Source organism: Nuphar pumila, chromosome 13 (assembly GCF_984573655.1).
Source record: "Nuphar pumila chromosome 13, dmNupPumi1.hap1.1, whole genome shotgun sequence".
NCBI classification, from domain to species: Eukaryota; Viridiplantae; Streptophyta; class Magnoliopsida; order Nymphaeales; family Nymphaeaceae; genus Nuphar; species Nuphar pumila.
The window spans coordinates 20,412,912-20,423,789 of NC_143261.1; the positions used below are offsets into that span (position 1 = coordinate 20,412,912).

Genomic DNA, 10,878 nt, shown 5'->3' on the forward strand with positions numbered 1-10,878 from the left:
AATCAAAGGCCTTCAAAACCGTCCAACAGTCACAAAGCGCCTTAAACTCAATATAAATGCTATTAAAACCTTTCAAACGGCCAGATATCTCAAAACCGAAAAATCAAAACAGATATTTGCGCCTCATATGCACCTCGCACCGCTGCAAGCGAAGTGCAAAGTGCGCCATCAAAATGCCACATTGCACCTCAAGCTCCCTTGCGCACACACACGCGCGCGTACGCGGGAACGGCGCGTCCGCTGCTGCACGATGCGCAGCAACGTCCGCAAGCCACCCAAAGACACAAGGCTTACCAAAGTAAAGAATAGAGAACAAAGCCTATATTTAAACCACTAGAAAAACTGATTTGTCTTAGATATGAGACTAAACCTTTTAAAGCACTTTTGGTGGAAAGAAATCACCAATTTTAAAACTTTCCTAACATAATGTACATCCAGATTTTACTTAAAAGGATTCATATCCTGAAATAACATGTCAAACTCATCAGATATCCGACCATAATCAATCCATTTGCATCCGTAGCCAGAGTTTTATCGCACTAGTGTCAGATCGACTCGTGTTCGTTTTGGGTTTGGAAGTGAGAAAATGGTAAGAAAAGTGCATGTAAGAAAGAAAAAATGTCAACTTTTCCAAACATTCCAAACGAGAAAAAATTTTGAAAACGAAGATTTTTCTAAAAAGTGTTTTTTTTTATAGAAAATTTCCTCCAGCACAGAGGTTGTGGAATTTTTTCTATCATCTTTTTTAGCAGGGCAACCATTCACCCACAACGCATCTTATCATCCCATGGGGCTGCCACAAAAGAATATCCTCCCTCCCATTTTTTATTTCTTTTTTTCTCATGCTAGGCAAACAAGTGAAAAAAAAATTATTTAAAAAATTTATCATTGGTAATTTCTTTTTTCCTGTAAAACTTTTCTTGCTTTCAAATGTGCGCTGGTCAAACTACATTGACATACTTTTCAAATATATAATTAACCCAGTTCATCCTGGTTACTACTTGGTGTCTGCGACCAAACCCGCAAATCTTATCAAGTTCCTGATGTCCCATTGGATATCCAACCTAATGTCTACCCTTAAACTTAGGTCACCCTGTCCTTGTCCAGTAGAGTATTCATTCAAGTAACACTAAGGCCATGTTTGGAAGCAAGAAAAACTCTCATAGGAAAAAAAATTTACCTATGAGAAGTTGTGATGATGTGATACTTTCTAAAATAAAAAAAAAAATTGAAAACTCATTCATGGAGGGGTGTGGTGGTGGAGCTTCTTCAGCACCGTTTTCTAGAAGGTGGGTAGTGATGAATAGTGTCGTGGGTGGTTTCTTTATGGGGTGGATGGTGGTGATGGAAAATCTTGGAGGGGTGGTGGTGGTGGTGGTGGTGGAGCTTTTTCAGTATGGTTTTCTAATAGCTAGGTAGGTGATGGTGAGTGGTAGTGATATGAATGGTGGTGATCGATGGTGAGAAATCGTGATAAGGGTAGTATTTTCGGAGGTGAGTTGTGTTGGTGAGACGGGTGGTGGTGGTAAAGACAGGTGGTGGTGAGATGGAAAGAGGGCCCACAAAATTTTCTTAGAAAGGGTCGAAAAACCTTACAAATTTTTTTACTTTTATCACTTTTCCGACATCTTTCTCACTTCCAAACATGCCGCCCTAAGAGGGCATGATTGATGGTGCCAATTATTTCTCTTCAAAAGAAAACCTTTTATTTTTTGTGGAGTCATGTGTGCCATCAAACGCGCCCATGTGGGGGCTAAGTTGAATAGACTCTAGAATCTGGTTCAATTAAACCATGTTCTACCTTTTCTCCCATAAGAATAGTTTGATTTTACCTATTTTCAATGGATCTACAGTGCCGGAAAGACTAGTATCACAATGAGATCCAGAGGATTGCCCTGTGTGATACGTGTTTAATGTTCTCCTAAAGAAAAGAGATACGGGTCTAATCTGGATATGAAACTGAACCCATTCCTTAAAAATCTCCTTATCCATATCACACTGAGGCTTAATGCCCTCAGCCAAAATCAGATAGCTTGAATATTTTATAACCAAAGAATGTGGTTGGTGGAGACTGTTATGACTAGATGTGACCTAAGCGTGAGATGGGTAGTTCCGTCAGGCTAGGCTAGGACAAGCGTCAAGTCTCTGATTCCGGTGTGGTTTCTTTCAAGAGCAGATCAGGTCTAAGGTACCTTGGATGCCGTACATCATCAAAATGAACGGCACCCAAGAACCTTGAAAAGCTAATTCTCCCCTTGAACGAATCTCAGCCGTCCATTTTTCAGCCATTGATGCTCCAATTTTTTTTTTGTGAGACACATCTTGTTGACAACTTTTGGGTACCGTTCATCTTGATGATGGACGGCATCTAAGGTACTGTCCAAGGTCCCTTTGACCTGATCCCCTATGGTTTCTTTCATGAAATTATAATAAACAAAAAAGGATGTGGGTGGTGTTGCTTTCATGAAATTATAATAAACAAACAAGAATGCGGTTGGTGGAGGGGCTTATCTTCCACACAATTGGCTAGTGGGATATTCTGTGTCAAGAGTGCTATGAACAGATACGCCTTCTTGAGGCATGCCATGTCAATTGATGTTCCATCTCAATCGGTTCCATCTCAATCGGATATCCAAGTTCAGTAAAAAGCAATTTTGAAAGATAAGCTGGGGTTAGGCAGACCCCCCCCCCCCCCCCCAGTTATTTTAACGTACCACTGGGGTTTTGAACCTGCAACGTCTCACCACAAGGCAACGTGCACTGACAGCTCCTACCAACCACGCAGAGTTCCCGTTGGTTCAATTACAGTAATTTTTGTTTAGAATCCGAATTCCAATCCGATTAAAAGAAGGTTTAGATTAGGCCAGATCAGTCATGCTTTGATCTGAACCAAGTCCGATCTGTTTACCTAAGTGATCATCACAACACAAGTACATAAGATATTAGAGGGATTTTGGTTTGGTCAATTATAGGCAGCTAAGGCATTGGAGTCCGTCCACAATTGGTGTGTGAAAACATACTCATTGTGGCAGCCCAAAGTGGATGCCTTGTTTTTTTTCCTTATGCTGTCTATTTCTTCCAACCAACTATTTCATTAAAAAAATTGATACCCCTACATCCCCATTTGTATATATAGGGCCCTCATATGTGCCAACCATAGGGGAACCCCATAAGATTTAACCATGGCTGTGGATTTCCTCCTACCCTTCATCTTCCTGTCATCTCTTTTATTCCTCCTCTTTGGCTTCCTCAAAAATAAGAGGAAACTCCCTCTTCCTCCTGGCCCTCCCAGCCTGCCTCTCATAGGACACATGCACATTATGGATCAACTCACTCACACTGGACTGGCTAAGCTCGCTAGCAAGTATGGCGGCATCATGTACCTTCGGCTCGGCTTCATGCCGACAGTCGTTGTATCCATGCCAGACGCCGCGAGAGAAGTCCTCAAAGAGCAGGATGGCATCTTCTCGAACCGGCCTGCCACGCTCACAATCCGGTACCTGACCTACGACCGCGCCGACATGGCCTTCGCGAACTATGGCCCATTTTGGCGCCAAATGCGCAAGCTATGCGTCATGAAACTCTTCAGCCGAAAACGGGCTGAGTCATGGGCCTCCGTGCGTGACGAGATCGATGGCTTGATCCGGACGCTCACAACCGAGGCTGGGAATAAGGTCAACCTTGGTGAGCTTGTGTTTGGACTCACAAGGAACATCACATTCAAGGCCGCGTTTGGGTCCGAGTTTGAAGACGATCAGAATGTGTTCATATCGATCCTTCAGGAGTTCTCCAAACTGTTTGGTGCCTTCAACATCGCCGACTTTGTGCCGTGGCTGGAACGGTTCGACCTGCAAGGCCTGAACAAAAGGCTCGAGAAGGCTCGCGGCTTGCTGGACCACTTCATTGACCAGATCATCGACGACCATATGGCACGAGCTATGAGCAAAGGTGGGGACACCTCTGATATGGTGGATGACCTGCTTGCCTTCCTTGGGGATGAGACGACTGCAGAAGCTCAAGACGTTTCTGACGAAGCTTCCCCTTCCATCAAGCTCACCAGAGATAACATCAAGGCCATCATCATGGTAATTAATTATCTTTCTCTTTCCTTTGCTCTCCATCTTTTTATCCCCTTAATTTTCCTCTATACTGAGATTGAACAATTTAACCATGCACCAAGTTAAACGTACGTAAGATTATCACTAAACACCAACCTGGGTGGACAAAGGGGAAGCCAGAATTCTGGCTTGAGTAACGCAAACATGAGTGAGAATCCAATTCCTCAAAGGGATCCTCCCTGAGGTTCGTCCACGGAGGATGAGTCAAGGCTTAAGATCAAGCCAAAAGGCTCCTCCTAGGAGCTGTTAGGAAAAGTCACCTTCTGTTTGAACATTGCAAGTTCAAAACCCAATCCACCGTATCACCGATTGTCAGTACTGTTTTGGCATCTTCGGCGTCCATCGTGCCAATCCACTACGCCACCATCATCATGGTCGTCATCAGTGGTTTTTTGATATCAGACCAATGCCATCATATCCACGCATTCTCCCAATCACATCTCATTGCGAAATCTTAAAATCTGACCAAATGCCAGATACAGAGAGAGAAAGAGAAATTGGTTAAGTACTAATTGAGTTTTTTTTTTTACTTTTTACTTTTTCGGTGTTTTTTTTCAGTTCTGACCTCATAAATGTGTTGGGCATGGTTGATTTACGAGAAATTCACACCTTTATCATGTGTTTTGGATGAAAAAAATGATATTTGGAGCTTCCAAAATTTATAAAGATTTTGGACCTTTGATATTTTGAACTTTATAAAAACTCACCCATGTGTCAGAATCAGGGTTACCGAAAGCGCCTAGCTAAAAGGGAAAGCGCGCTTCGAAAGCGCGAAACGTCGCGCTTCCGAAGCGTGAGGGGAAGCGTCCTCTTTTTTGGGAAGCATGTTTCCCTTTAATGGGGGACGCATTTTCCTTTAATGGGGGGACGCGCTTTCTATCACGCTTCCCTCTCGCTTTCTCACGCTTTCCTCTCGTTTTCTTTATTTTTTTTCAATTTTTTTGTATTTTTTATTTTTATTTTTTTCGCTTCCTCCTCGCTTCCGAGACGCTTCCTAGGTCGCTTCCGAGACGCTTCCTAGGTCGCTTCTGAGACACTTCCCGAATCGGTCCTAAGTGGTCCCACGCTTCCCCGCTTCCTAAAATTTTGAAAATGCCTCGCTTTCCGCTCCCGCTTCCTCAACTGGCAACCATGGTCAGAATAGAAAGCTTCAAGAGCTGATTCTTATAAAATCAAGTACATAAATCACCTCTGTACAGTCAGAATTTAAAAAAAAAAAAAGCTGAAAACGTCATTTAGCATGTTCATTTCTTACCTAACGTGTAAGCAGTGGTACGTAGTGGTAAACTTTGTAGACTAGGAAGCAAGGAACTTTGTATCCCCCTCATGTTTTTGGTTTCTGGTCCCAGCACGAGAAGCACTGTGTAGAGAGGGGAGATCAGGTCATATTGAATCCCCACCACACATCTCACTTTATGGTCGGTTTTCAAGTAAATGTACCGTGGCAGTTTATGAAAAAATATAATGGTACACCTGCTATGAATTTAGCCACCAAATGTTGGATCTAACCATGCAGTTGTGTTTAACATACATGATCTAATATATTATGTTAGCAGGTTTAATCATCTCTAGTACGTCGACATTTAAAAATAAAAAACTTACAATTCTGGAAGGTAAGGATTGATTAGAAATAGCTCCAAACATCATGTCATAATCAACTTTTTAACAAATGCAAGTAGTAAATAAAATATGCTAAACGTGGTCCAAAAGTTATTTTGTTATCCTTTAGGACAATATATCCATGTTGACAATCAAGAATTTGCCGCCTTAAAAGTCTTATTCCCTGATGGATACGTACACCAACAAAAGAGTGAATTTATTAGATGAGGATCTTGGATTCTTTGGCCACCAAACAGAATGAAAAATTTGTAAAAAAAATCAAAAAAGAGTTTTTTTTTTTTTGAGTATTGCTATTCTATAGTTATGATCAGGGACAACAATGGTATCACACCAGATTGATTTTTGTGCTTTTGGTATCAGGATGTGATGTTTGGTGGAACAGAAACAGTTGCCTCTGCAATAGAGTGGGCCATGGCTGAACTAATGAACAACCCCAAGGAGATGCAGAAGGTGCAAGATGAACTCGAGAGGGAAGTGGGCTTAGAACGCCAAGTGCAAGAGAGTGATGTGGAGAGGTTGGTGCATCTAAAGAGGGTGCTCAGGGAGACCCTGCGCCTGCATCCCCCCATACCTGTTCTTATGCATGAAACTGCAGAAGAAACAGAGCTACTGGGGTACAGGGTGCCTGCAAGGTGCAGGGTCATGGTGAACGCCTATGCGGTAGGTCGGAACGAGAAGGCATGGACCGACGCAGACAAGTTCATGCCAGACCGGTTCGCCGGTGAAGGCGTCCCAGACTTCAAAGGGAGCCATTTTGAGCTCATTCCCTTCGGATCAGGTCGTAGGTCTTGCCCCGGGATGCAGCTTGGTTTGTATACACTAGAGTTGGCAGTGGCTCACATGGCTCATTCTTTCAATTGGGCTCTGCCTGATGGAATGAAGGCTGGTGAGCTAGACATGAGTGACTCTTTTGGCTTGACTGCACCAAAGGCAAAGCAGCTTGAGGCTATACCAACACCACGCTTACTTTGCAGTCTCCTTTAGAGAATAAAAAATTCGTCTGTGATTTTTACTGCCTGAAGATTGTACTTACAATGTTTTTATGATGAACAAAAGTCAAAATGAAAGTATTATTTTCTCTTTTTTTTTTTTTTAAGAACACCCTTTGGAGGAGTGTAACTTATGGGAAATAATAAAAGCCCCATTGTTTGAATACATTGGTGGACAACTTTTGGAAGCGTTGAAATATCTGTCTGTTTGAAACTTCGACTATGGCAAGTCATTTTTATTTAGTGTTCTGTTTGTTTGTGGTGTGATAATGTAGGCAAGTATGACTTAAAGAGTCATTGCTATCAGCTTTCTTAAGTTCATATATAAATTTCAAGTCTCTTGCTCTCAATTGTCTATTGCTTAGACAATTTTGTAGGGATTTTCCACGAGCAAAATCTTACAATTCTTAACCCTTTTTATTATTTTATCCACCAACCTCGCTTTGTCTAACTATATTTGCAATTCCAGAAGTTGAATTATTAACTCCGCCTGTGTATAACTATTTAGTGTATAATTGTTTAGTTATACCCTGCTAGTCCCAAGCTCAGATAAAGGAAGAAGGTTACGATAGGCCAGTGACAGCCAGCATAAAAACTTGGTCACACCTTATGAATATGAACCAATATGAGAATTTCATTGGGGTGTTCCCTACTGAGGGATGCAATGTACTCTATAGGCCCGGAGGCAATGATAAATAGGCAAGGGTTGCTAGGTCGTCGCACAGAAGCGACGTGTCACACCAGCACCCGAGTGTGGTGTCAAACAGGCAAGGGTTCTATCACTTTGTTGGACGGGTGGGGGTAAAGAAGATAGTTCAAGACCATAAAATTAGGTTAGCCACTTGGAACATAGGGTCTTTAACTAGTAAGTTGGTAGAGTTAGTAGATGTTATGTGTAGGAGAAAGATGGATATTTTATGTCTACAAGAGACCGAATGGGTATGTGAGAAAGTAAAAGTGAAAGAACCTTGGGGATATAAGATTTGATATACAGGAATAAATAGGAATAGGAATGGAGTAGGGATTATTATTAATCGTGAGTTGATAGATAATGTAGTTGAGGTCCGTAGGAAGGGTGATAGGTTTTTACTTATTAAATTAGTATTAGGTATGAATATTATTAATATTATTAGTGTTTATGCAGCTAAAGTAGGTTTAGATGATTCCATTAAGCGTGAATTTTCGAAAGATTTAGATGTAGCATAAAGGATATCTTATGGAGAAAAACTTTTCATCGGCGGTGACCTTAATGGACATGTAGGCATTAGTAGGGATGGATTTGAAAGTATTCATGGAAGCTATGGTATAGGAGAAATAAACGAAAGTGAAGAAAGGATTTTAGATTTTGGTTTGTCCTATGATATGATCTTAGCAAACACTTGGTTTAGGAAGAGGGAGTCTCACCTAGTAACATTTAAAAGTGGGGTTAATACGAGTAAGATAGATTTTTTTTTACTTAGAAAAAGATATAGGGGTTGTTGCATTGATTCTAAGGTTATACCGGGAGAAAGTACAACTACACAACATAGAGTCTTAATTTTAGATCTTAGAATTAGAAAATGCCACAAAAGGGATAGACATAGGATAAATCCTAGAATTAAGTGGTGGGCACTGAAAGGAGCTAAACAAGAAATGTTTATAGAGCAGGTAGTTAAGGAAGTTGATTGGTGTCTTGATGTCTTCTTTATAATCGTTGTAATTTTGAAAAGATTTTTATATGAAAAACATGTGAAAACCAGACATCAAATAATAAAAACCGGTTCTCACTAGTGGATGAGACCGGGTCGAACTCAGGGAACGGGAATATGTCGTATTCAAGTACACAAATCTAAACTAATCTTTATTGCTGAAGTATTGAAATGTAAAATGTTTAAGAAAAGTAAAACAACTAACTATTACAACAAATGAATACCCTTCGCAGAGGGCGTAAAGTGCAATACTTACAAACCCAATTAAATTCCTAATTCTAAAAATAAAAGCAAAAGGAAGCTTTATTCTTCGTACTTCGTGTCACGTAATCGCTTTCGCTCCAGTATGGTGCTATCCTGCACAAATCAAATGAACACAAGCAGTACCAAAGAAAGAAGAAATAAAATATACTAAACAAAATATACTAACTAAATGCTAAGAGTACGAAAGGAATCATTAAAGAAATCTAAATGACAATTTTAAATGCAAATGATATATTTTTTATTTTTATTAATTCTAACTAACTAATTGCAAAGTAATTGACAATGCTAATTATCTTTCTTAACTAAACTATTTTTTTAATAGCAAAATGATTAGCAACTAAGTAATCTAACACTGAATGAATCAATTAACTAAGTAATCTACTATCAACACACTAAGTAATCTAAGTACTAAGTAATATTTATCAAAAGAAAACTCAGCAAAGTATTATCATCCTAACTGATAACAAATGGATAATTTTGATAGACTGAAATTTGTTGTTTGTTTTTTTTTAAATATCTGATCAAGTGAGCGATTCATTTATCAATCCAAAAATGGCATTGTTAATCCAATAAAAAATATGGATTCATGATATTATTCAATAGAATCAAATCATGGCTCATTCAATATTGGGGGTCTATTTCAGTTTCTGATTAATCCAGAAAAAAATTATTCCAATTGACATTCACTGGATATATAACAGAATTTTCAATTTCTGTTCAAATGACTCAGCCGGAATATCCAATTTCGCTCACTTGACTCTGCCGGATGTGAAATTCAGGTAAACTTAAAAGTTCAGGTGGATTTAGACTGCCGGATAATGAGGTTTTCAGAGATATTAATCAAACTAGGAACTTAAAAAAAAAAAATCGATCCAAGCCTCCAATCGATTCCAATAATCAGTATCAATCTGCTTTGGAAAAATTATTCCCGACACTCCAATTTCATTACGATGATCAACAGAATAGAGTGCTTGATTCAGATATCTGATTCTTTTTCTTCTCTGATGTTAAAATCACGATAATGGAAGTTGATCGGACATCCGATCGATTAAAAAAAACACATTTGATGTTTTAACATCTTTTTCTTTTTATTGAAACAGAAAAAAAATAATACGATCCATATGAACTACAATTAAAATCTATTCTAACGATTACTGAAACAAAAACAGGAAATCAACTCAAATTTCTTTAATCATGAGTTATGAATGCTTAACAGAAAATAAAATGAAAATTCAGAAATAAGAAGAAGAAGAAGAAGAAGAAGAAGAACTTACCGAATTGGAAGGGTTAGAAGAGAAGTGGAATCCTCCTATATGCCATTACCGTAGCTGGATGCCTCCACCGGATTGAGGAAGAAGAGAGATCAAGGGAGAAGGAGAAGAAGAAGGCAAGAAACAAGGTGAAGGGGAAGGGTTAGAAAAGAGGGCAAAAGCATAAAAGAGAAGACAAGCCTCTCTTCCCCCTACGTATGGTATTTATAATTTTGAAAGTTTTTTCATAAGTCCATCTTATTTCAAAGAATTCCATTTCAAAACCTCTCTTCAAAAAGTTATTTACAAAGCAACTCAAAATGACTATATTCTAGAAATTATAAAACTAAGTCTATTTGAACTCTAATTTTTTTATGATTTTCAAAAACTAAACTACTACAATTATGTCAAACACTAAAATATGCATTAAAATGTAAAATAACACTATTTTTCATGCATTTTCTATTCTTATATTATTTTAGCACATTTACTCAAAACTAACATAAAATTGGGTTTTTAAATCATTTTCTCATGAAATCATGCATATTTTTATATGAAATATCCCTAAAATATATGCATGATCAAATACCCCCATGGTTATGTTTTGCTAGTCCTTGAGCAAATTAGAAAAATGCAAGAAATCAAACTATCACCTAACTCACTTTCGTAGGAATCACGGTTGCATTTAGCTCATGCAACAAGCCCTTTCAACCCCTGGGTTACCCCAGTGGACGAGTAAGGTCTCGTGAGGGTTTGCAGTGATGCTACCCACAAACATCTCTGTCATATATGCATAATATTACACATCCTCACAATCAGTAGGTAATTAAAGACTTTGTTTTCACAAATATTTCATGTTATTTCAAAATCAAAACATAATTAGAGTCTTTTATGCACCTCCACAGAAAAAGAATTTCTTTCACTTTTCTAAATATCACAATTATTTATG

General features: G+C 38.9%; 1 protein-coding gene across 1 annotated transcript; it reads left to right on the forward strand.

The window, feature by feature from the left end:
- The first annotated feature begins 3,161 nt into the window (after positions 1 to 3,161).
- LOC149818024 (cytochrome P450 84A1-like) lies at positions 3,162 to 6,924 on the forward strand. The gene is made up of 2 exons (XM_089985073.1): positions 3,162 to 4,085; positions 6,099 to 6,924. The coding sequence occupies exons 1-2, from the start codon at positions 3,183 to 3,185 to the stop codon at positions 6,720 to 6,722; spliced, it is 1,527 nt and encodes a 508-aa protein (XP_089841199.1). The 5' UTR covers positions 3,162 to 3,182; the 3' UTR covers positions 6,723 to 6,924.
- Positions 6,925 to 10,878: the final 3,954 nt, after the last annotated feature.

Excerpts from the sequence above, each read along its gene's own strand:
- LOC149818024 (XM_089985073.1), top strand. The coding sequence starts at position 3,183 with ATGGCTGTGGATTTCCTCCTACCCTTCATCTTCCTGTCATCTCTTTTA. Across the intron at positions 4,086-6,098 it reads ACATCAAGGCCATCATCATG|GATGTGATGTTTGGTGGAAC; the intron begins GTAATTAATTAT and ends TTTTGGTATCAG.